Here is a 27,505-nt window from a genome sequence, read left to right as displayed (position 1 = left end):
CTATTGATAATAATAAGAGCAGCTACCATTTACTGAGTGCTTACTGTGTGCCAAGTCTGTGCTAATGTTTTATATATATCTCTGTTAATTCTCCCAACAAGCCTATCATGTAAGCATCATTATTCCCATTTTACAGAAAAGGAAACTGAGGCAGCTCTTTGAAATAGAATGTGCTGGGTCAAAGGATACACTTATTTATCGGTCTTTTGACACATGTAACTAGATTTGCCTCCAAAAAAGACCTAATTTCCAGATCCAAGTACCAAAGGCAGAGCTGGAACAATGGCTGGCTTATAGGTAGGTGAGCCCCAAAGCAGGAAAGGCTCATCCCTGGTACCATGGCTGCCTGGTAAGCCTAGGATTCCTCTCCTTGGCCCTGAGTTCCTTAAGACAGAGGCCAGAAGTCCATCCACTGGGGGGAGCCTGAGCAGTATCTGGAAGCACGATTGAGAATTTATTAGGTGACTCCCTGGGCCTAAGACAATTCATGACTCTTTAAGTTCATTCTCCTATTCAGAAAAAAATGGGAATACTGTTCCTTTCAACTCTCTCCTCTCCACGCCCTACCTGACTCATCTACGGAAAATGTCTCCAGGCCACCCAAAAGAAAGGTTTTACATAAATCAATGTTTTTATACCAGCTGAGATCACCAGACTAAAGACATTTTATGGAATAATACTCTGAATATATTAACAAACAAAATTCTAGCCTTTGTTTTAGTTTTTCCTGGCCATCTGTGCTTTAGTTTTCTTTTATAATCCAAGTAGGTATACGAATGGGAGAAAAGAAAAATGTCTTCCCTGTTTTCTATGCACAAATATGTACAATATATACCATATGTACATGTATATGTACAATATATACCATATTTTAAAAGTGTGCTAATCAGCATGAATAGTAATCAATTATCCATCTTGTTCACACACATATTCCAACAAACACTCATCTAACCAAAATAGGAATTCCGTGGGGAGGGACCCTTGTCTTGTTCACTGCGGTAGCCCAGAACCAAGAACACTGACTGGCACATAGTAGGACTTCTAAAATATTCACAGAATAGATGAATTAAGGAATGGGTCAACACATAGGCTGGAGCTCCTAAGTTCACATCCAAAATACAGTTTGACATATGTCATTAAAAATTCTTGGTACCTGAATAAGGAAGGCCACAATCCTTATCAAAGATTGCAATTAAATCAAATACAAAATTCTGTTTGACAGAGCTCTTTGAATTGCAATTACCTACATATGTGTCCATCTCATTCTTTGAGGACAGGCATATTTTATTATTCCTCTATTATCCTGCTCTATAACCAGCACATAGTAGAAACAGTCTAGGACAAACTGAAGGCTACCCAAAAACCTAGAGAACCAAATTTATAAAAGTCACAAAGAATTTTACACAAATTAATTGGATCAGGCCTGAGACCGTGCATGAAATGTTAGAGCAATCTCTAACAGAACACAGTTCCTGTGGCTGCAATTTTACTGGCTGCTCAGAGACTTTGTGAATTATTTCTAGGCTTAGGATAATGACAAGGGAAAGTAAGTGGAGTATAAGCAAAATGAAGTCCTACGGAGCCTACGTTAATTAATAATCATCATCATCTGTAATTAGTAGACTGTTTACCGTCTCTAATGACTAAAAATGTCTTCATCTCTTAAGGTCTTAAACATTAGTGCTAAAATTCCTTTTGTTTTGCAAACACTCTCTGTACATACTAAGAAAATAAAATGGCTAATCATTTTATGACCCAAAGTTCCCATATATTGAAGTATTTCTCTAGTGGGAAGACTTTTGTTTGATTTTTCAAAATACCACTCCCGCCCCCACCTTCCCGACTCCTGATGGGAACTAAAAGACAACAAACACAAAGGCATCAGATTATTAAGGAAAAGACCCTACAACCAAAGGAAGCTTACCGTTCTGGCTGCTATTGTGACAAGGGTTCCAGTTAAGAAGGTAAAATAGTATCCAGGGTAGACCCCGTGCCACAAGGCAGACAGGATGAAGGTTAGCATGGTGGGGTACCATGGAACCCGCTCATAGCACACTCTGTGAAGAGAGGAAGGTGCAACAAGCCACAGGTCAAACATACCAGAAACGTCTAGCTACACTGCATCTTTTTGGATCAGACCATGCAGAAATCATTTGATCCATTACTGATGGCATGCCTGCCTAACCCCATTCAGGGACTTGCAGTGCAATCCAAGCAGCCTGAGCTCTAGTTTTCTTGAAAACTACCAGATAGGCAATCCTTTGGGGAGATGAATATGAGTTTTTAACCTCCATAGAACTAAATGATCTGGACCCCATCATACTATATCTAATAAAAGTCTGAGTGGTCACTCTATACCCAGCACGAGCTCCTGCCTTATGGAAGCTTATTCCACTAATGGCCTAATCTACCAGGGATACTTATGGATAAGTGCCCTTGGCACTAAAAGTTTTGGAATCAGGGTAAGGGTCTTTAGAAATGGATATCTTCATTTAGTCAAAATTAATTTACCTTTCCAGCCTAGCCCCTATGCCATCTAACTAATCAATGCTGCAACACTTTTCATCTCTCTTGGCAATGACTCCAGCACAAAATCTATGTGTTGGTTATATGACCTCTCCAGTTCTCACAGTGTCCATCAGATTTCAATCCATGCATTTGCCTTAAAGAGTGAGGATACTGTGAGGATTTAGAAACTGTCAACAAATACCCTGGAGATCTTTGGCTTCTTGGTTGATTATTAAGACAAAGCGATAGGGGGCTTTCTCCCAAATTCAGCCTATGAATTGCCAATGGCACTGTAAGGAAGCCACTACGTGGTTTAGTAAATAAGACGACCCAGCTAAAGAATAAATTAGAAATTCAAACAGTTAACACCAATCCAGCACCATATGGGTTGTCAAAGTAACTGATTTAAACCCAAACTAAGGATTATGGCTCCCTCTTCAAAGGAAGAAACAGAATGTACTTGGGGACAGAAACAAAGGACTGGGACCCCATTTGCAATGTTTCTTTTTGAAATGAGGGTAGCTTGCATAGGTATTTTTTTCTTCCCCTCTGTATCTTTTTGTAGGAATGAAATATTTCATTTTCTAAAATGACTTTTTTAAATAAACACTTTTTTTCATTTTTTATGTGGAATCCTGTATGTTCAGTCACCACAGAATATAAACTCCTAATGGAGACACTAGGACTCCCGGTACATTGAGATTACTCAATATACAGAAATAGAGGTTTATGCTAAAATTATTTGCAAAATTAATAGCAACAACATTAAGGGCAAAATTTCAAAAACTGCATGTTCGATCAATTTTCAGACAACACTGCACGAGCTTACTTTGGAGAGATTACTGTACTTGTCTCTTCTTTTACCCCAATGTTTTGACCTATGAAAAATGCTATTTATCAAAAACAGTAGAATCTACAGCTTAATATTCTTATGTTCTCCCTGCACTCATATGATAGGAATATTCACTAGAGTCTTCTGCTTCAAGGACAGCATATTATTAGTCCATAATAAGCAACGTTTCTAATTTTGGACTGTGAAGAGAAACAAAAGGACAGAGAAATATCAACAAAAATACAGTTAAAATAAACATCTGGGGTATCATAAAGCCTTTAGTGCTGGAGATGAGCATAGAGATTGTCAGTCATTTGATGCTGACAGACTTTCTGCTAGGTAAGAGGGAGCGCAGTACAGAGGTTAAGAGCCTGGCTCTGGAGACAGTCTGTTTGGGCTCTTATCTATTATTCAGTGGCTGTGTGAGTTTGGGCAAGTGACATAACTTCTCTGAGTCTCACTTTCCTCATCTGTAAAACAGGGGTAATAACTACCACCATCTCATGGGATTGCTCTGAGGATTAAATGGGTGCCTGGTACACAGGAATGGCAGCATCCAGTGTCTGATATATTAAAATAAACATGCTACATCGTGACCTTCTCAAATCACTATATTTCTACTTTTTCATTTACAAGGCATAAATGTTAATACAAAACAAAGCATCAGATGACATTACTACGGGCAGAGGATTGCTGTTCATCTGACGGCTTCCATCTAAAATATCCGAGTGCCATGAGTAATGAGGTCGTTTTTGTTTTTCTTACCGCTTTAGCCAAGTAGCTGTCTGAATATTCCAGTTTTCTAAGTACATTTTGAAGCTTGTGGCAGTCTAGAAAGAGGAAAATAACACCTATCGTTAGCTTTAAAAATACCCCAAGTAATGGAAAGTCTTCTCCAGAACTTCCCTGGCAGCAGAGTAGATGTGCTATTTCAATAGAGACGACTCAGTCAAGAGTAGATCAGCTGTTCCATTGTATGCAGTAGAATTTTCTGGTGTTTACAAGATTAACTTTGCACTAAAGCTTAACTTGCAAAGTCTCCATTTTTCTCAAAATTTATTTTCTAATTATAGGAAAACTGAAGGACTGTTTTGTGGGTTTTCCTTCCACTGTGGTTAAAAAAAAAATTTTGAGTCATCTGAATTTGAAGACCAAATAATCTAAAAGGGGATTTGCCACAGGAAAAGTTTAATCCTGTGAATTTCGTGCCCTTTTGGAGACAGCTTGAATGTAACTGTCATCTTTTCACTAGGCAGCCATCTATAAACAAGGTCAGTCTTGTGGGGTTATTCTACAAACGGGTGCACGGGTTCAAACGCTTCCTATTGTATCTAGAATAGTAAGAGATTTTATGCATGAAGGAGTCACCGTGCAGAAAAGGAAACAAAGAAATATCACCCAACTGGCAAAGACGCAGGTAAATTAACCACTGAGGAGGAGAGATTCCAAAAGAAGCCATCAACTGGGTTTTCTCACTCAAAAAAAAAAGTCTTTTCAAAGGCTGGTGGCACATAGCATGAAGCCAACACTCAAGAACCAGAATTCCTAACAAAGGTGGGAAGTACAAGTGCCACTTTTTTCTGTTTCAACCATAAGAAAATCTTAGGAAGCTGTACACTGGCCTAATGCAGTATGTTTAAAAGGAAGGCAGAGAGGGAGGAAAAGAGAGAGAAGACAGGTAGGTAGGTAGGTGGGTAGGTAGACAGACAGATTTTTCATTTTCTTTTTGTTTTCTTTGTGTGTGTGTGTGTGTGAGGAAGATTGGCCCTGAGCTAACAGCTGTGCCAATCTTCCTCTGTTTTGTATATGGGATGCCACCACAGCATGGTGATATGGTGCATAGGTCCACCCCAGGGATCTGAACTGGCAAACCCCAGGCCGCCAAAGCAGAGTGCATGAACTTAACTACTATGTCACCAACCTGGCCCCCAGACAGATTTTGCATTATGAGTTTTTATTTCAAAACCCTAAGGAGTTTTAATTATCCTTGTCTTCTCTGACTAATAAAATGCTATATGCACAGCTCAAGGTACCTTAACTAAATCAAACTTCCTTGGAGTTCTTTAGTTCCTTGCTGTATATCAACTCCACTGAAAATACAAACTTTCTGGCCCCATGGCATAGTGGTTAAGTTTGGCAAGCTCTGCTTCAGTGGCCCAGGTTTGTGGGTTCAGATCCCAGGCAAGGACCTACACCACTTGTCAGCCATGCTGTGGCAGCGGTGACCCACATATAAAAGAGAGGAAGACTGGCACAGATGTTAGTTCAGAACGAATCTTCCTCAAGCGAAAAAAAAAAAAGAAGAAGAAAATATAAACTTTCTCCTTCTCCTTTTCTTTTATAATAAACATTTAATAACTTAGTCCTTTACCCTGAACACATGCCCACAGTGAAAGAAGTCAGTCTTTTGGTGTATATAGCTCAGTGGACTGTGGGCAGCCAAGGATCAAGGAGAGCCACTCTGAAGGACATTTACCCACAGCGCTCCAAGGCAGCCAGCAGTGGTCCAAGAGTTTTGAGAGAGAGAAGAGTTTTAGTGGGAAAAGGCAGGAAAGTCATAATACACTTGGACTCTCACTGACATCATCCATGTAGGAAAGAGAAGCTTGCAGATTATCTACACTGCCTTCCCCAAACTTAGAAAGGTTGTTCTGAAGGCTGGAGCTTGTCTACTTAAGATAAAGAGAAGCCTCAGGCATCAAGAAGGAGAAGGGCGCCCCCCATGTCCACTGTGGCCTAGTGTCCACCTAATGTGGGTGGCAGGTGGTCAGTCTCCACATCCCTGTTTCCTACTTTACAGTTACATCCCCCTCTGCCCAAACTCTCCAATGGCACTCTGCCTGCCCTGGGATGGGTGGAAAACCGAAACCCGTAGCAAACTGGAGTCACCTGGTTAGAGAACCAAGACTTCTGTATGTTGAGAATTATGTCCTTACTCCCATCCAGCTACAAGGAGAAAAGGGTCTAAGACCTGGCATTCCTATCAGCTCCAAGTGTTGACAGTGCCAAGGAAACCAAGAGTAATGTGGCTCCAAAGAAACCACCTCTGATGATGAAGACACATCAAGGATTGTGGTCGATAATTGTGGAAGAAAGAAGAAACAGAAAAAACACACTGATTCTAGTGGCCTAAAAGCTGGGTGCCTTGACAATTCTCCCTAAAAGGAAACGGATTATAAATGTGTCCAAAGAAACCACAGAGAACACCTGCAATATTAAAATCTAAATACAGGGGCTTCCAGTCTGCGTTCTCGACCGAACAAAATAGAACGTGAACAAGAGAAAATGACATCTGTACTTTCTAGTCGAAAGAACAGGAATATAAACAGCAAAAAGATTTTCCTGGCTCTTTTTCAGACTTGTGTGTGTCATTATTCCTTGAACCATTAGAACTATCAAGAAAGTAGGTATCTTTAAAAAAACAAGGAGGAAAAAAATTCCAAGACGCAAAATGTCCAGGAGGCTGCTGGACATGGCATTCCCTGATAGTAGCTTTTCTTTGGACACTGATGACGAACGTCCATGGATCCCACGCTCCAAGCAAACCACTTGCTTTACTCACTATGGAAGCTTGATGCAAAAGCATGGTAGACTCACCTCAATTTTCCAGATGTTTAGGTTAGAAAGTAGATCCCAAGAGAAATTTCCATTCTTATCCACTCCGCTGAACCCAAAGCCAGCTGCATTATTCACTGCATCCGCTATGGTTTTTAAAACAACACATTAGGATATGGAACAAAAGTCACATTGTTGCCTTAAAAGATACTAAATGTCTGTCTAGCTTTAAGATCAAGAGATACACAGTAGCTTCCTTGGTAAAGAAACCAAAAAAATCTAAAGGACCTGCTACTGTTATGAATCAGAGAAAACATTTTTGGCTCTTGAGTGGCCTCAATTTTTATTCATTCATCTTTACTCATTCACTACCATTTAGTGAGCACCTGCTAAGTAAGAAGAAAGGCACTAGATGCTCATAGAATGCAAAATGAGAAAAAAGAGAAATGAAGAACCAAAGGAAAGCAATAAGGAGGATTTAGAGACCATTTGATAGAAGGGGTGAAAGAGAACAAGGTAAAAATACATCTAAGCTCAGAAGCAGAGACCAGAAGAAACAGGGGTCTCAGTAGCGGTCCAAGAACTGTCATTAAAGAAGGCAGGACATTAACTGCTAGACAGCATTAAGTTAGGAGGGAACCAGCTCTGAAAGAGAAATTGGAGCTCACTCTGGACATATTAAGCATGACATGTCAGTAGGACATCAGATGGGGCTGCCAACATGCAGTCAGGAAAGTTTAGAACACAAGAAAAAAACAGAGCTAGAGATGTGAATTTAGGGCCAGCTGCCACAGATGCCACACCTGGACACAATTACCAAACCCATCCTACCCATAAAGTCAGTCTGAAAGCTCCTGTCTCCCTCCTTATTTCACGTCACTGAACTCTAAGAAAATGTCCCCCTGTGGTATTACATTTCTAATCAAATCCTTAATGAAACGTTTTTGTAACCAAATACAGACCTGATGAAATCAACTTATTTTGATGATGATGATCAAGAGGCCAATTTTCTCCTTTCATTTATCTTATTTTGAGCTAATTTTGTCAGAATATTTTCTTAAAAATGTAATTAACCGAACTAATTAAATCACAACACCCTCAAGTCTTAGATCTGGAGGAAACCTTAGATAAATCTTTCTTTCCTGTAGCTCTATTCCTTCTGTTTCTATAGGAGTTCAAGTCCAACTCAACATGGACTTCTGAAAGGTTCCTCTAAAGAAAAACAACGTGTTCTGTGTTTGTCTCATTTACTTTTGGCAAAGGTGATGATTTAACATTGCTTATCTGAGGCTTGGCTTCACTGTAAAATGATCTGGTTTCTTTTAGAGAAGAAAGGATGAAAAGTACTAAGTCCTGCTATGTCTTTCTCCCAAGCCGACTGGATAGAAACTTGGTGGAAAAGAAAAATAAGAACAAAGTGAGGGTGTGTCAGTTAAAAAACTAACAGTTTTAAATGTGTGGGAAGAAATTTGTGAATGACAGAAGAGAAACTAGACTGAGAGAAGAGGGGCCCTGACGTCTGTGTTGACAATTAAAAACCAGGTTGGGCTGCCCTTGCTGGGACCAGCATAGCAGTCCCTAAATTCCTACTTCTGTCTCTAGCCTCTGATCTGGCACATCTGGGTCAGATCTAGAAAAACAGAATAATGATAACTATCTGTGTCTGTGCATGCATGCTTACTATCTTTCCAGGATTCTATAGAGCATTCTACAGACACTTCTCATTTAATGCTCACAACAGTATGAAGACGGTAGTTAAGGGCGGGCTCTGGAGGCAGATCCCCTGGGTTCCTATCTCCACTCAGCAACAGAGCAAATTCATGGCCTTGGGAAAGTTATCTAACTTCTAGAAACCTATTCCCTTGAGTATAAAATGGATGTGATAATGGGACCTATTTTAAAGGGATGGTGAAAGGATTAAACGAAATTAAGTGTGTATAGAGTGCATAGCACAGTGCCTAGCCCAAGTTAGCACTCAAGAAATGGTAGCAGTTGCTATTATTATTATTATTATTATTATTGCCCCCATCTTGCTGTTAAGGGGACCGAGGCTTAGTGATGTCAACATTAAGATCACTCAGGTGGTAAACAATGCCAGAATCTGAATAGCAGAACTCTGATTCCACAGTCCGAGCAGCTAGGAGCCACTCTGAAAGATAAATGATGCAGGACCAGAAGCGGTGACTCAGAACTGGTGCATTTAGACGATGTCAGAATTCCCTGCTTTCCTTTGTACATCCCGCTACAGTTTATCCAAGACTTGCTTTTGTCTTAGAACAGTTAGAGGTTCTAAGTTCACCAGTCCAAAATTGGCTTTACTCGTATTGTGCACTGTATTGTATTATTACGGATAAATTAATTTGGACACCCATATTTTGGAGTTTGTGATCCTTAGAACACAGCCTGGGCTAACATTGAGTCTCACTAATTAGTAGGGGAAAAACAACCAGAATTATACACTAAGTCCAAAGAAAATAGCTGTATTATTTCAATATAAACAGTAACTAGAACTAGGCTAACACAGTGCAGCTAAGCTGAGATTCATCAAGAGCCCGGCTTTAAGGATTAAATTTATAATCATGTATAATTAGTACATCAATTATATGTAAATGATGTTTTAAGGAGCTGAATAAAACAATTATTTGGTTAAGCAGTTTAAATGTTCTCAGTTATACTATTCATTGCTTCTTTATTCATAAATAATACAAAGGTTAATGTCACACCAGCCCATGAAATCTAAGCGGTAACAAATTTCAAATTGAGGCCATACAAATTAATGAAGTGTTTCTACTGGAGCTACCAAAAAAGATAAAGGAGGGAAAAAGAAAAGAAAAAGAGCTAAGTCCACAGAGAAAGCTATCCACAGAAAGGGTTCCTTCCATACTCCAGATATCTGGGGTAAAAGGGCAGAACGATGCCAGACACCCCCTCTTCCCTGTCACCCCCTCCCCAGCCAGGGCCCCACCAGCACAACCCACCTCGTGTTAGACTTTCCCTATCAGGCCACGGAATGGCCATTCTTTCCTCCTTAAATCGGGAACTGATTTAGTCCAGGAGCCAGCCCACAAGCCCTGGGATACAGAATATGGGAGCAGGAAGGGTAGGGAGAGGGAAAGAGAAAAGGAGGATGAGTGAGCAAGTAGAAGGTAGTAAAGGGAGTTGAAAGATTCTCTCTTAAAAACACATACACACACAGGTTAGAGCACAGTGAAAATACCATTTCACATAGAAAAATAAGCCTGGTGTTCCAAGTAGGTTCAAACCGTAGTTGGTATCAGACCTACCTACTAAAGAAATTATCATTTTCCAATAACACAACTGCAGAAAAAGGAATGAGAGAGACTTCTGAAGCCTCCCCCAATGACCAGTCCATATGCATCGAGATCTCCTCTGTCTTCCTACCTCTGGGACAGCTCTTGATGCATATTGCCTGGTGCGGGTGCACATCTGTGTTCCCACAGAGTGTACCAATCTTGAGGGTAGAGAAGATATCTTACCTTTGAATTCCTCATAGCACAGAACCTGGTACTCAACGAAAACCCCTTGAATTAAACTAAACAGAAACAAATTTCCCACACTGCCAATTTTAAAAAGCTCTAAGTCAGATCGCTGGCCAAGTATTACATAAATGCTGCATTGGACTGAACTTATCCCTGAACATTTTGACCTTTAAAAATAACTGGACCAGGAGCTGAGGGGAGGGAGGAATGAAGACTTATTACTTTGTTTAATGAATAGGGTTTCTGTTTGGAGTGATGGATAAAGTTCTGGAGATGGATAGTGGTGATGGTTGCACAACAGTGTGAAAGAACTTAATGCCACTAAATTGTACACTAGAGATGGTTAAAACGGTAAATTTTATGTTACATATATTTTACCACAATAAAAAATATAATAAATGAGAAAAATAATTTAATAGCTGTAAACTTCAATTTGAGGCTAAAAGCCTGAAGCATGAAATGAGAGAAGAGGAACTCAATTAAATGCTACGGCCTCACTCACAGAATATGGGCTAAGCACGAGGAACTGAGTTTCATCATCTATTTGACTCAATAAGCTGAGTCCCTGCTCGCTGACATCAAGCCCCACGTTCCTTCCAGCTGAGATGTTAAACTTCCGTTCTTGAAAGGGTTCCCAGTGTGAAACGGTCCAAACCCTTTACCACTCCTGGGAAGTAAATAAAGGGTTTATTGCTCATTTTAGTAAAGCTTTAAACTTTTCCAGTCTAAAATTGTTTGAAAGGAAAGAGATAAAAGCTTAATATTGACTAAATTACCTCCCAGGAAAAAAAAAAAGTGTGATAAAACCAAATGAAGTTGAACTTTCAACCCTAAAAAAAAAAAGAAAATCACTTGAAGTCAGCTTCTTTCTAAGGCATAAAGCTTAACGAACAATTTCTTAACGAAAAAGTGTAACCTACATTAGCATGTGTGTTGATAAAATTAATTCAGTCTGTATCCTCTATGATGTACAATCCAGAAAAATGACAAGAAAGCCAGATCATTCTGGAATTTTTCCCTAACTTACTTTTTGTCTTTTTTTTTTTTTGAGGAAGATTAGCCCTGAGCTAACATCGGCTGCCAATCCTCCTCTTTTTGCTGAGGAAGACTGGCCCTGAGCTAACATCCATGCCCATCTTCCTCTACTTTATATGTGGGACACCTGTCACAGCATGGCTTGCCAAGTGGTGCCATGTCTGCACCTGGGATCCGAACCGGTAAACCCCGGGCCACCCGAAGTGGAACATGCAAACTTAACCACTGCGCCACTGGGCTGGCCTGGAATTTTTCCCTAACTTTCCACTGCACTAAATGGCCAAGTTTGACTGGTGGAAACAGAAGCTTCCAAGTTTTGACATCTGTTAATAACATTGGGTTTAAACAACAGCCAGGATTGCTTTTCTCTTTATTACAGGTGACTGGGTTTATGGATGGCAGGAGAGAAGAGTGCTATGCTGGGAAGGGAAAAAGGATACTGGCTCAACTGTCTTCCAGTATGTATTAGACTTTTTTAGATTAGGTGATCCAAAATGTTGTTCTGGGTAAGCCATCAAAGGGAGTACCATTTTTTTCCTCCTTCCTTTAGGGCCACTCCATCAAACTTACCTAATGTCCAGGCAAAGTAATACTTGGGCTTTGAGGCCTGCATGACAACATATAGATAGCAGAGTCGAGTCAGAAAGTTTGCTTTGTAAACAAACCAGTCGTCGACCAGGCAGGTGACAGGGAAGGTCGTCGTGAGTGTCAAAAACAAAAGGAGAGACACCAAGGTCATGCACAACTTGTGTATGACAGCTCCCTGAAAACGAGGAAAAGATCAGCGTAACCGTTCAGAAGATTCTGGGCTGAGGAAAACCATTTTGGCAGGGGCACATTAAGAACAAAGCTATTGCAATAGCTGTTTTGACAACATTCCCCAGAAGGAGGGGCAGCAGGCATAGTTCCTCGCGACACGAATTGGATGATCGGCAGATATACTATATTTAGATGCAGAATAGACCTCTGACACTTGAGGACTGAATGTATCTAAAATGGAAGAAAACTCGTACCAGGAAATTCTACCTACAAAGGGTAGGTGGTTTTATTATCCAAAACACAAGAGAAATAGATGACATTACAGAGCGGTAATCTTCCTTCGGAAAGAAAGAACCACTGCCTTCCACTTCTGTAGCCAGCAGAGCCAAGGAAATGGGTTTGAATCACCGGCGAGGACAGAGGCTTAGTTAGGAAGGATCAAAGTGATTAAATGCCTGAACCAGGACGCTGGTAGGTAATGGAAAGCTTTCGAACGCCTTCCAGAGTAACTTACACGTAGTCTGCTCTGACATTTTAAATACCTCTGGAAGGAGCGATCTTGCCCAGTTTCCCTGCCATTCTAGGGAATGTCACGTAACATCAACAGAATTACAGTCCCCAGCTTTATAAAAACAGGCTCCATTTATTTGTAATATGGGGATAACAATAGCACCTCCCTCACATAGTAGCTAGGGGTTTAAGTGAATGAATATTTACAAGGTACTGAGAACAGTGTCTCGCTCCCAGTTAAGTGCTCACCACTCTTGGCCACAATTATGACACCACCACTGGGGACGCACCAGGTTGTGGCTGCCAGCCCCCTCCCATTAATGTGTCTTTAGCCAAAACGCGGCCTCACCACTTCATTTTCTCTGTGCACTAGAGTCTCCTTGGAGACTGAGGTTAAGACTCTGTGACAAAATTATTTTCTAAATAAAAGCACGTGAAACACAAAAGCACTACTGTGACAGACACTGCCTACAAACAGCTGTGGTTACTTTGAATGTCTCTAACCATGGCGACTTCACTCCCAGATCGTTTCAATAAAGCAGCTGGAGCTGAGACAGTTGACTAACCACAAAGTGTTGAGGACCCGACTGTGTCAGAACTATCTGAAAATTCATGCTTAATTAACAAATCACTTAAATTTTCAAATAATTAATTTGGTCTGGACTTTAACTAGCATTTCTGAAATATTTAAATTATCCTCATTTTCTCCCTTTTCCAATTTTCCCCATTCCTTCAATTAACTACAAATTTCCCTTAAATACAGGATATTTGATCTGAGTAAATTTAGCATATCTATAAAGCTGAATAAATTATCCTAATTTTATCTAATTTGAGATTAATAAAATTCAGATTAAAATTAAAATATGATTTCAAAAAACCATCTTAAACTCTCTCAAAGTCAATAAAACCAAGCTTTGGGCATGCCATCATAAAACTGTTTTCCCTTGCAATCAGCAGGCTCCACAATAAAAAGCTCACTGATTCTCGTCCACCTCTGATGACATACTATCCTTTGGCTGTATATTAATTTCTCTTCATAAAGACAAAACACTCATAAATTTGAATGTGTTAACTAGCACAGTGCTGAGTACATTGTAGGCACTGAAGATTGGCTGGCTGACTAAGGGATCAATTTCTGTAATATTCCCAGCCAATGAGCTCTGTGAAATAAACATCTCTTGCTCCAACACAGAGAGCTGCTGCAAATAAATACCAATACTGGTATTTTAAACAAATGGGGAAAAAAGTCATTGGCCAAGCTTTCTGGTAAACTGTTTGGCTTTTTAATTAGAACAATTATTAGTGAGAGTCAGCTCTGGCAGAAAAACTCGTTTTCTGGACCTCTGGGTAAATACTTGGCACTAGAAACTTACCATGGGAGAAGGCTCTGGCAGGCTGTGGAAACCTTTTTGCTTCCAGTTCACTTCCAGCAACTTCATGTGTATATGTCTCCCCTCAATGAAGTCTACATAGTCCTTGAAATTGTTACAAGGGCCAGCTATGACACTCATGAAGTTGAGAAGGTAGCTTAAGTATTCCAGAAAAGAGGGTTTTACTCTGTGAAAATAAAAAGTAAAAAATTGACAAGTCTTTGATTTTTCTTTCATATTTGCAAATAAGCAAACTGTAAACACAGGTGTTGTCTTTGTAGATTATTAAACGTGATGTGATCTTTCCTTGCCCTGTTTCTTTAAAAATACGCCTAAGAGAGAAATCTTCTGGGAAAGACAACAAGGTGGGCGAGTGGCTTTGAGACGGCGCAGCACTCCGTGGCGCCCTCTGCTGGCCAATCACCGATACAAGCACTGAGGGCGGGGTGCAGGGCAAAGGCAACTCTGAAGCTGGCAAAAGCTCTTTCTCATAAACCTCATCTGTCCACAAGAGAAAATGAAGGTAATAAACATAAGGCAGGGTGGGAACCTGACCTCATGTTAGCTGATGCTTTGAAATGGGAAAACTCCCTTCCGACTGCCAAAATAAACACAAAACAAATGATGGGTGGAACCAGTTTCCACTTGAAGAGGCCACACAAAACTACCGCTCTAAGTCTAGTCGGCTTTGGCATCCAGGCACGAGGTCCTGAACAAACAAGAGAGGTAGCAGGAAAAAAATCCTGTAGAGACTAGTTCTGTGTAACGTTTTAATGGCATTTTAGGAGGCATGCTCCTCTAGCAGGATAGCACTGTGGGGAACGGCTTCCTAAAATGCCGTTGTTAAGCAGTCACTGGAATTACGCCCTATGGCCTTTACACCCCCATAATGCTTAGCAAAGAACTTGATTCATTAGACTCTTCCAATGCTTTTCCATTGCTTCCAAGTCCTAATTCCTTAACGAAGGAACGAAGCACTCAATCTCTTTACCACCCAACCCTCCCTTACGCCATTTATCTCCTAAACCCCTCCAGTAGGAACCCTCCACCATGGCTGCACCACCCTCCCCGATGTGCTACTCCACATGCCATTTCCATTCCCATATATCAATGTTATTCCCCTATTTTACATAGCCTCCCTTCCTCTCCATCACCCACCCGCCTTTCAGCTGCACACCAATACTGGCCGATGTCCGCCTTCGGTCTTCCGTCTTCCTGCTATTCCCAGCCCATATTTATCTCTCCAGCCCTTCTTCTTATCTTTTTTCACGCCAGTGTTTAACCCCACTGATATGCATTGATAATTAACTGTTTCTTGAGGACCCCCAGATATATGCCCAATAAAAATAATTCTGGAATAGACACACCTCCAGAGAAGAATCATCCTGCAAAACTAACAAATTACAGATCCATTTACTCTTTGGCCTAGCAATCCCACTTCTAGGACTCTATCCTACAGCTATACCCAACCCCACTTAAAATGACCTATGGACAAGGTTATTCATCGCTTACCATTTCTAAAAGCCAAAGAGTGGTAGACAACCCAAGTGTCCAGCAATAGCAGATTCGTTAAATAAACAATATTACATCCATATAATGGAGTGAAGATGTAGATATAACAAAATCAGGAGGAGGTCTAGATACTGATACACAAAGGGCTCGAGAATATATTGTTAACCTTCACTTACCTTACAGCAAGTCGATGTTGCTCCACAGAGAGGTCTTCAGCTCTTCGACCTAATCCTACGAAAAGGAGAAAATTTAGAAATAAGACGTTTGAAGTGAAGGAGATAACTAATCCTAGAAGAGGCTTATAAAACTCATTTGAAAAAAGTGATTTATAAAAAGTCTCTATAGGTTCTTATGAAAAGGGCAGAATTCAGGGGTTGCTCCTATTTAATTTGCACAGTATGACACGGATCCCAGAGAACCCTCCACATCGCCTACACTCCTGACCACGCTGCATCTGTTTCTGTTGCTACATGAGAGAGAGAAGCCTGCCTTTGCAGCCTGCAGCACCTTAAATACCGGTCTGATTATGCTGGGTGCAGACACCTGGTACAAGCTGAAAACATGGGTGTGGAATGTAATGTGGAAAAGAATAGGAGACTTCCCTCTTCCAAAAAACAGGAAATGTAACCCTGAATGCAGCAAAAACACAAAAAAATTAATCAGGAGATTTTTCTTTTAAAACGCATCTATGCCAGAAAAACTCCCAACCGAATCACATCTGTGCTTCCTACAAAATTTATATGTTAACTTATAGTCAAAGAAATTTAAGTGTCATCTTATAAGCAACAGAAGTCGACTTTAAAACGGTATATTCAGCTAAGACTTATTATTTTTGCCAATCACAAAGGCTACTCAAAAACATGCCTAAGAGAAGGCGGAGTGTTTCTCGAATTTACTTGCTCTTGCCACACACAAGAAAAAAGGGAAAAAGCAAATAAACATTTTGCCGCATAAGGGATGTTCCAGAAAACAGGGTAAACTGAGAATCCTTTAAAAAGTAAATTTAGGCAAAAAGCCCATGTATGAAAAAACAAAACAAAACCAAGAAGCTGTGCTAAAAATTACACTCACTTTTTTCTGAGATCAAATAGTACATCTCTGGCAATCCCAGAAATTACGCTGATTTTAGCTATTGGTTTAAAACCACTACCAAGAGGATTTTCAGGTACAAAGAGGGTGACCGACTCACCCTAGTTTGTCGGGGACTTTAGCAATTTGGGCACTGGAAGTCTCAGGTTTGGGGCAACCTCTCAGTTCTGGGCCAACCAGGATTCTCGGCCACCCCGGAAAGACTCCATCCTTGGTGTTACCCAGTTCTCTACAGAATGACCAAATCACCAAGTATGAACTAGGAATACACAGGGTCAAAATGAAATTCAAGCAGTTCTCAAGCGTTAGGGAAAAACAAGGTAGCTAGCCGAGATTATCAATCTGCTCAACCTGTCAACACCTAAAGAAGTTTCAACAGTCAGAAAGCGTTTGCCAGAACAGTAAAAATCTGCAGAAGATACTTTTACTAATGGCACCTGGCGCCTCTTAAACCCATATTGCCATCTTCCGCCTGGCTGAAAGTACCATCCTCCTTTCCTGGAACCCAGCTTTAACAGTGGAAATCACACGTTCTGGCCATTTTCAGGAAGGGCCTGAGAGAAGAAAACGTTCAGTTTTATGCAAACAGAAGATTCTTCCTTCTCCCAGCTTTTTATAGTCAGGCTAATCTCCTTAGATGATTTTCCAAGCAAAAGAAAAAAACCAGCATTAAAAAATTGTTAACCAGCCAATGCTGTTTTTACTCTTTATATTACTTCGTGAGCTTCTCAGAGATTAAACCAAAGAAAAAGGATGCCATGTCTTCTTAACAGATTTGGAAATGAAGGGCAGAGAGTATCATAAATTAACTTAAATTTAAAACATTGTAAAGGTTAATAGAAAAACCCACTGTTCTCAAAGCAAATAATTCTGCAAATTTAGACGAGGGATTCAGCAAGGAAATGGTAAATAATAGCTGGGAGGGTAAAAGGTTGTGATTAAAGAGGCCGGAGATAGCAGGATCTGCCAGCACTTGTCTAAACTTTGGAGTGTGGATATAGGATAAAGGAAGAGCTCTGAATGTCAGGGTCACTTTTAGAACTGAAAGGAGGGTGCTTTTTCTCACCATCGTGAACTTGGAATGCCAAGGCTATGATCTTCTGAGTGACAATCATCAGAGGCCTAAAAGGAAGATAGAAAATAGTCAAGATTATTGAAAGTGCCACTGAAAGAAAGTTTTACTCTATTTCTCTGCATGGTAGCTTTTCATCTTGAAGATTATTAAATAAAATACAAAAACAGTGAATTCAAAACAAACAATTTTTATTTCCCTTTCAAATCACTTTAAATAAGTAAATATAACAACATTGCACAAGATCACACTAGAATGTCCCTCTTGCGCTGTTGCTCAAAGAGCAAGTTCCAGGACCAGCATCATCAGCATCGCCTGGAGCCTGTTGGAAATGCAGAATCTTACCCTCCATTCCAAACCCAGAAAATGAGAATCGGCATTTTAAAAAGATCTCTAGGGAATCTGAATGCATATCAAAGGGTAAGCAGCACTGGTTTTGGAGATACCTAATCCAGTGTCCGGGGTCCACCTGGATAGATGTATATACTTCTTGATCCTAAGATGCTCTAATAAGCTTTGTCCTATTAAAGGCAATTCTTCCATGCACATATAGTAAAAGTGTAAAAATCTGTAAAATGCAGCTGCCTGTAAATAAACCATTTAGTGACCAAAACATAACACCAATCTTAATTTGAAAAAAAAGCCATCAAATAAAAACTTGCCTAAGAAGTAGCACCCATGTACAACAAGGGTGCCAAGATAATTCAGTGGGGGCAAGAAGAGTCTTTTTGACAAATGGTTATGGTACAACTAGATATCCACATGAAAAGAAACACAAAAAGTAATTCAAAATGGATCAAAGACCTAATATAAAAGCTAAAACTATAAAACTCTTAGAAGAAAACACAGGCATAAATCTTCATGACCTTAGACTTGGCAGTGGTTTCTTAGATGTAACACCAAAAGCACAAGTAACAGAAGGAAAAAATAGATTAAATGGATATCATTAAAACTTAAAACTTTTGGGGCCGGCCCCGTGGCCAAGTGGTTAAGTTGGCGCGCTCCACTTTGGTGGCCCAGGGTTTTACCAGTTCGGATCCTGGGCATGGACATGGCACTGCTCATCAAGCCATGCTGAGGTGTCATCCCACATGCCACAACTAGAAGGACTCACAACTAAAAATATGCAACTTTGTACCAGGGGTCTTTGGGGAGAAAAAAGGAAAAATAAAATCTTTAAAAAAAAAAAAAAAACTTTTGTGCTTCAAAGGACACACATCATCAAGAAAGCGAAAAGATATTTCACAGAATGCGTGAAAATATATGCAAATCATATGTCTGATAAGGGACTTGTATTAGAATATATAAAGAACTCTTACAACTCAATAATAAAGACAACCCAATTTAAAAATGGGCAAAAGATCTGAATGGACATTTCTCTAAAAAAGATATACAAATGACAAATAAGCACATGAAAAGATGCTCAACAGTAATCAGCCATCAGAGAAATGCAAATCAAAACCACAATGAGATCCCACTTCACAAGAACTAAGATGGCTAGGATCAAAAAGACAAAGAATAGTAAGTGTTGGCCAGGAGGTGGACATACATACATTGCTGGTGGGAATATTAAGTGGTGAAGCCACTTTAGAAATAGTCTGCCGTTTCTCAACAGTTTAAACACAGAGTTACCATATGACAAAGCAATTCCACTCCTAGGTATATACCCATGAGAAATAAAAATATGTCTACACAAAAACTGGTACATACATGTTCACTGCAACAGTATTCATAATAACCCATAAGAAAACAACCCAAACATCCATCAACTGATGAATGGATAAATAAAATGTAGTGTGTCCATACAAGAGAATACTATTCAGCAATAAAAAGAATGAAGTACAATACATGCTATAACACAGATGGACCTTTTAAAAACATTATGCTAAGAAGCAAGACACAAAAGGCCACATATTGTATGATTCAATTTATATGAAATGTCTAAAATAGGCAAATCTATAGAGAAATGAAGTAGATTGCTGGCTGCCTAAGGCTTGGGGAATTGGGAGGAAATGAGAAGTGATGGCTAATGCACACTGGTTTCTTTTGGGGATGATGAAAATATCGTGAAATTAATTGTGGTGGTGGTTGTCCTCTGTAATTCCCCTCTGTGAATATGCTAAAAGCCAATGAATTGTATACTTTAAATGGATGACTTGTATGGCAAGTGAATTATATCTCAATAAAGCTGCAATAAAAAACATGGTACCTGTTTTCCAATCATCTACCCTAGTTTAGTACCTTTAATAGCCCTATTCCTGCCTAACAAGAAAATAAAATCCCATTGCTCTAACTACCATACTTTCTTTCAAACCTTCTTAGCCTAGACTGATCTCTGATTCTTGTGGCTTCTTACTGAATTTCCTGTCTCTGATCCCTATCGACTGATGGCTCATTTACACAGACAGCTAAGGTTTAGATCAGTGACCTATGGCAGCATCCCTGGGATGACCATGGGATTCCATACAGTCTCTGTGCCCTGAGCTCAGGCCAGGCCCAGGTGTGTGGGAGGATGGGATCAGACACAAATCATCTTTAGGCCAAGTCTGATGTGTGTCAACTGCACTCAGCCACTTCTCTGAGTCCATTTTCCTCTTTAATTCCTCTCATTCTAATTCCTATTTTCCACCTCTTTAAAATAATAAGCATGTGGGGTCAGTGGTTAAGTTCTCACATTCCACCTCAGCCATCCGGGGTTCATGGGTTTGGACCCCGGGCATGGACGTATATACCATTCATCAAGCCATGCTGTGGCGGCGTCCTACATACAAAATAGAGGAAGACTGGCACAGATGTTAGCTCAGCAATAATCTTCCTCCAGCAAAAAGAGGAAGATTGGCAACAGATGTTAGCTCAGGGCCAATCTTCCTCACCAAAAAAAAAAAAAAAGCACATGTGATATTTTAAACTATCAATATCAACTAATAAGATCAGCCATCTTTTAAAAAGTACCAACAAATGTCCTTTGAAATCTTAACACCTGTGCCCAACTTTATATTTTACTTGCAAAAGCCCAATGGCTAACATTTGAAACAAGATTCCTAATGTTGTGTGTGAGGCTAAGAGAAGGGGAAAGGAGTCTGACTGCAGAAGGGAAGGGCAACTATGCTCTGCCAGGACTGGTGAGAAGTGGGGATGACAAACAAGGGAACCACCTTGGCAGTCATTCTAGGGCAACAAGACATGCTCATAGCTAACAATGATTTTGACTATGCTCTTTTATAGTGAAAAAAGTAACTGCTCTTTCAGAACACGGAGGTTTGGATCTTAGTGATGAGGGCTACATCAAAGCCAAACTGGTCTTAGAGAATAACATAACTTTGCAGCTCCCCTTCTTGATATTCAATAAGACCTCTGACATAGAACGTATGACAGATGCTGAGGGCTGTTCTACTTGAAAGGACTCATTCTAATCATCACGTTCAACATAGTTTCCAAATAGGACTTTCAAAGCACAATAGTTATCTTTCCAAAGGCTTTTGTCCTTTTTTTCCCTGCAAGATTGAAAGTCCTAGGAATAAGGAATAGGACCTAAACTTCCAGCCTTCCTTACACAAATCCCAGTAAAAAAATTTTTAAAATCTGAGGCACACTCTGGTGACTATGCAATTTGCAGCCCAAGTAAGTTCCTACATTCAATTTAATTCAGAACTTCATTTTTAAAGGGCCTAACAAATTGATATATATATCAGTAAAGAAAATGTGCCATGGAATTAGCCTACCTTTCTGTCTCTATAGAAATACAGCATTTGTCTTCCTTCATCGGGGTTAGATTTAATGTATTCCCTAATTAGGCACATGCTTTCAGCAAAGCATTTGGTAGTCAAATATTCACATATGCGGTGGCCATGAAAATGAGCCTTTCAGATCGGCTGCTGTGGAAGCAAAACTGACTGGCTCCAGCTGCACCCTCTGATTCCACTGCCACCTTGTTCATGCTGAGCCCACGTCCCCTTGAGGCTGCTCCTAGCCAATGATGAGCACAGCAGGGTGGGTACCCAGGCAGGCCCCTCCACTCAAGGCACAATGCTCCTCTGGCCCAGGAATTTTAGCTCAAGGACTTCTCATTGAATCTGCCAAAACTTTCTTAGACTTGCACTGCAGTCCAAGACCTCTCTTCCTTCCTTCCCTCTCTCTTTGCTCAGGGATTAGATGTGCATTTCAATCCGATGGCCCTCCCAGCCTCATCCAGTTGCCTCCCCGGTTTCCCTCACAGGCATTTCACCCAACAAATCTCTTACACTTCTGTTCCCATCTTGGTTTCTGCTCCTCAGAGAACCCAGACTAAGGCAATACATAATATTAAATTTCTAGATCAACGTCAATAAATAATTATTCAATATGAAATCTGCACCATTGGGTCTATGTAAAAACCATATTGTTGTCACTCTTTAGAAAAAAATGTTCCCTTTTCTTGGGAATAAAAATAAGAAGCTATGGATCAAATATTGTTATACATCATCCAGTCTATACTTTCAACAATATATTGCTTCTGTTTTAAATATCCAAAGAAGCTTCTAGCAACTTAAATAAGAAACAACTCACACAACTGATCATGAGTTTATAAAACACAGTGTTCCGATAACTTGTGAAAAACTAGATCTAAAATCCACAAACTAAAACTAGAACCTGTTCACTAAAAGGAAATAGAGTTAAAAAATTTCTAACTTTTCTATGGGTGTAAGGAAGTGCGCCGTATGTTTTTACTCAGAGGAATTCCTCTCTGAACACTTTTCCAGTTAAACTTATGGGTAGATCAGATGCCAAGTTTAGATTGCACAAGTTCCTTAGATTTGAGAGTCAAATCCCTAGAGTTACTGCCTTAAGATAAAACTCAAAGACCATCCATGCTGCATTTCAATCAAAACATAACTTAATCTAAGACATGTTTGCTGTTTTGTGATTGGAACTCACGCTTTCTTTTTGCAAAAATGCAAAACCCAGCGTACACAAGCACATACTCCAAGCACAAGAAGGACACAAAAAGGCTCCCTGGTGCAGCCAAAGAACATCCTCAAGACAACGAGGCCTTAGAACTTGAGCTGTACTCAGATTTTCCAGCCCCTGAGAAGTGTGCCCTGTCCTTGGATTTGCACACACTCGTCAGTCATAGGCCCTGCCCTTGAATCCATGGGAACCTTCTGACCAATATGAAATCAAGGTGTGCATCCAGCCTGGTTGAGGTAGAGCCACTCCTCTATCATCCTATGAATTTTTTTCATGATTGGGAAAAAAAAGCCAAAGAAAACCATTTTTTTCCTCCCTGAATCTACGATTATTAATCTAATTGGGATAAAGAAATATAAGAAGAAACAAATACGGGAAAATAGGCAGATGGAGATGTATTTAGAGTAAAAAGAAAGAACAATGCCAGTCCCCACTCCCCTCTACACACACACACACACACACACACACACACACACACTCAATGCCTTCTGATACAGACTCTGGGCAATTTACCAGCAGTGGTGCCCATTCATCCATTTCCACTTCTCATATCAATTCCCAACAAAAAATAACCTATCTCTAAAACATTAAAAAGAAACTCAGTTTTGAGCAATATTCCAATAAAGCCTACCAATTTTACCTTAATCTTTGGACCTAAGGTGGTTAAGTTCTCTGTCCTGGTAAAGCTAGGATGGAAGAATGCGATGACGCAGTCATCAGTTAAAGGTGTCAAAAGAGCCAACCAATCACGCAGCTGGCTGGCCAGCATCAAGCCAGATCTGACATTCAAGGGTCTTACTCTCTTCAACAGGTAATTCTATATCCATAAAGTTCTACTTTAGATTTTTATTACTTCTTTGTTTATAATAAAAATCCACTTGTAATACTTACAGACTAGGAAAGCAATGAGACAGACAAGCAAGAAGTTTGGCAGGGGGGGAGAATACCATCATAACAGACTTCCAATCAGCTGCAACCTAGGCCGGGCCTGCCATGTCACACAACAACCAGGGGCACCAAGATAACAGTGCAAACTGTGCAACCCATAGCCTGGACCCAGCAGCGGAGGGACAGAGAAGGCTCAGGCAGTACTTCCTCATCTCCCCGTTGCATCTGCCCCTCTGGGACCCCCTGCTCCCTGGATAACTGAAGAGCAGGATGATGATATTACAATGTTAGTGTCATGTTTCCAAACTCCTACCAACTATGCAAGCATGGGGGAAGAAAATAAGGGACTCTAGGAGTCATAGCAAAGAAAAAACACAGTTCCATCAGGCTTCAACTGAAAGCAGTGGGAACTCCTAGACATAATTTAGAGTTCACCAGTATCTTTTCAGAACCATCCAGAGGTCAGTCAGAGTAGAATGAGTTTTTACTCTTTCCATTAATCTTTTCAAAGATTTAATCTCTATACTTTGACACTCAACAACAATCAGTTCCCCATTTTAACAGGAGCCCACCAAATAGACCTGGTATAACTTATACTCATCTCCTCGCAATTAAATTCCAAGGGATTGTGCTAATTACTGAAAAGCTGGCAGCAGCCTGAAGGATAAATATGACATAAGCAATCTTGAAATCTTTTTGCAAATATCTCTTCTTTATTCCACATTATAGAACCCAATGATTTGAATACTGGGCTGGTCAGTGGAGTGATCAGGATGTCATAAACCAACAGAAGGAAATGTTTCCTATGGTACAAAAGGACAAATGATCTCCACCACTCGCAAGGGCTGTGGGCACGTGATATTTCTATTATGCCCCAACATAGTACCATGGAACACAAACGGCTACTGCTCTGCTTGCGTAGGCTGCAGTTCACCGTAATACGAATGCAAATATATTTAAATAACATTTAGAATTTCCCCTTATTATTATAATCATATGACAGAATAAAATAATTATTAAAATCACCAATAAAGACGCCCCCCCCAACAGAATCACTGTCTTAGCGTTTTGAGTATTTCCTTCCACTCTTTTTTCCTATGCATGTGCACATTCATAAAAATGGAATCTTAATACACATATTTGTTCTGTGGTTTTGATTTTCCATTACATTATAAGCATTTTCCAGTGTCATCAAACACTTCTTGAAGACATCATTTTCAATGGAAGCATATTTCATTTAATTTCATTTAATCATTCACCTCTTTGGGATCATTTAGGATGCTTCCAGTTTTTCACTATTATTGACAACAGTTGAACAAGCTTATGAACAAATCAGGTTTCCTCAAGGTAATTAAATTCCTAGGAATTTATCCTATTCTAGGGTAAGAAGTTTTAAAAAATTCTTGCTTGAAATTTATGGCTAAATTGCCTTCTAGAAGAGTTGTACCAATTTCTACTCCCACTAGCAGTGTATAAAAGTTCTCATTTCATAACGTTAAAAACACATGGGCACCTCAAACTGTCAACATAACGGGAGAGTAATTATCTGCCTGAATCTGGCCTGGCCTGCAAAAAGGAAATAAGGGTGCTTCTTGCTGTTTCTGTCAGAAGAAAACTCAATTTGCATTCTTCTGTGAGCAAAAGAGAATTAGTTCACTGCCACAAACCTAAAAGGAATCAAGTACCAGCTTTATTACAAGCCATTGTTGAGCCTCCCCTAGGGGAACAGTAAATGTTCCAGTATTTTTAATAGCCCACATTCACAGAGAAATCACAGAGGACATTCGCTACTACATGTATTGATATGAACTGTATTAGCTACACTAATAAAAGTGTATCTTGTGTGTTATTCTCACCATTAATACCAATCCAGCTCATGGAAACTTGATTACTTTCAGAATAAATAAAATTTCAAACCCCAGAATAATCTAAAGTACAAGTTTGTGTGTTCTCCAAAATTAAAAACATATATATGTTGTTTGACACTAACACTAATCTAATCCAATCCCATTCAACGCCTGTCTGTGCTCTTATTCTAAAGGGGTAATACGGGATGCTCTGCGCTTAGATGTGGGCGCATGTCAAAAGAGAAGAGCTACCACATCAGGCTGCTTTAAAACGCCAGTTTCAACTTCAAAACTTTATTCTTCAACAAAATCCTAAATAAGATTTTTAATCTGAAAGAAATAGTAATGTTAAATTCCATTCTGAAGGATAACTGGCAGTTGCTTGCAAGCATAATGAGAACAGACATTGGTAAAGAATCTCTCTAATTGACAATTTGTGATTTAAAACATCTTGTCAATTTCAGGTTGGCAGGTACTTCTCCATTTTTGTTTACTGACATTATCCAAGAAGATGGATTTATGTCAGTAAGGCACTGTGCACTTATGATGCTAGGGAAAAAATAGTGCTGCTTAATAATGCTCTATAGTTAAAAAAAAAAAAAAAAACCACACACTCCCCAAGAACTGGATAGTATTTCCACTGAGCAATTAAGAGAACTAAATCGCATGCCATTTATAGGTAGCAGACATATTTTCTTTGTATCCTTTCCCTATTAACAGCGTCCTTTCTAGTTCAAACATTCTGTGGTTTTGTGTGTAATGTCAGAATTTCTTAATACAAGAAGATCCAAAAACTGCCAGAGAACAACCATCCCTTGAGGAAATGTATTGTGATAACATTGCTGAAAGTAAAGTTGACAGGAACTGATTTTCATCCTCCCTTGCTGTCAAAACCCAAATCCACCACATTCCACAAGCACATTGCTGTTTTCTGCAAAGGCCCTTTATTTTTTCCTTTTGTTAACTTCCTACAATTCTGGTTATACTAAAAATGATGTAACAATCATTCAAGACTTTATGGTTTTATGAATAAAATCAACAGCAGAGGAGGTGTGACAAGAGCAGGGAGAAACACGGGCAGTAGAGGCACTCATCCTGCACGATCAGGAGAAGGCAACAGTTGTTAGTTCACCAAACATAAGCAATCATAAAAAATTGCATATTCGTTTCCTAGAGTTATTGTAAGGGATTACCACAAATTGGGTGGCTTAAAACCAGAAACACTGTCTCACAATTTTGGAGGCTAGGAGTCCAAAATCAAGGTGTTGGCGGAATTGCTTCCTTCTAGAGGCTCAGAGGGAGAATCTGTTCCCTGCTTCTTCCTAGCTTCCTGCGGCTGACAGCAATTCTTGGAGTTCCTTGGCTTGTAGTTGCACCACTCTTATCTCTGCCTCCATCTTCACATGGGCTGTTCTCTCCCTGTGTCTCTATGCGCATGTCTGTGTCTCTCATGGCCTTATAAGGACACCAGTCATAATGAATTTAGGGTCCCCCTTAATCTAGTATGTCCTCATCTTAACTAATTACATCTGCAAAGATCCTATTTCCAAATAAGGGCATATTCTGAGATTCCAGGTGGACATGCATTTGGGGGAACACGAATCAACCCAGTATACAATGATATGCTCACATTTGAACCTTTTATACAAACTTGAAATAGATAACTATGCATTCATTCTGCAGTCTTTGCCCACGTCTGTCTCTTATAACCATGCCCGGAATTTACAGGGTTCTCAATCAGTGTCTAATGAATGAACAAAACTTTTGATGTAGGACTAAAGCCTTTCCTTGGAGTGTGGATCTGCTGAATGATGGCATCTCTCTTACACAAACCCCATCCACTCTCTTCAGAGTTATTTCCTCTACCATGGACTAAGGAGGTAAAAGCAAGTAAAGATGCTTGCAAAACAATCTGAGTACAGAATCCTTAATTTTTATAATCTTCCCGCAAATCCTTTCAGCATTCCCACCCCCATTTAATTCAACAGCTATCACTTTTAACATGCTAAACTTGCTTTGGTGGCTGTCCAAAGAACCCAACCTAAATTTAGGTTCTCCTCAATCTCCTTTCACATTCATAT

At 39.8% G+C, this 27,505-nt stretch overlaps 1 protein-coding gene across 2 annotated transcripts in view; it reads right to left on the bottom strand.

Annotated features, from left to right (window-relative positions):
• The window catches only part of MBOAT1 (membrane bound O-acyltransferase domain containing 1), a 96,190-nt gene that overhangs the window by 7,575 nt on the left and 61,110 nt on the right, over nt 1-27,505 (bottom strand). Inside the window, exons 5-11 of one of the 2 annotated variants that reach the window (XM_046641294.1) lie at nt 17,737-17,792; nt 15,758-15,812; nt 14,073-14,256; nt 12,001-12,193; nt 6,938-7,041; nt 4,106-4,170; nt 1,925-2,057 (exon numbers count right to left, since the gene is read on the bottom strand). In XM_046641294.1, coding sequence (XP_046497250.1) covers nt 1,925-2,057; nt 4,106-4,170; nt 6,938-7,041; nt 12,001-12,193; nt 14,073-14,256; nt 15,758-15,812; nt 17,737-17,792 — 790 coding nt within the window. The remainder of the gene's footprint in view (nt 1-1,924; nt 2,058-4,105; nt 4,171-6,937; nt 7,042-12,000; nt 12,194-14,072; nt 14,257-15,757; nt 15,813-17,736; nt 17,793-27,505) is intronic. The other variant, XM_046641295.1, reaches the window with a different exon arrangement.

This window comes from Equus quagga, chromosome 15 (genome assembly GCF_021613505.1).
Source record: "Equus quagga isolate Etosha38 chromosome 15, UCLA_HA_Equagga_1.0, whole genome shotgun sequence".
NCBI lineage: Eukaryota > Metazoa > Chordata > Mammalia > Perissodactyla > Equidae > Equus > Equus quagga.
Note: the sequence above shows the minus strand (reverse complement) of the source record. Positions and strands in the feature narration are given on the sequence as shown.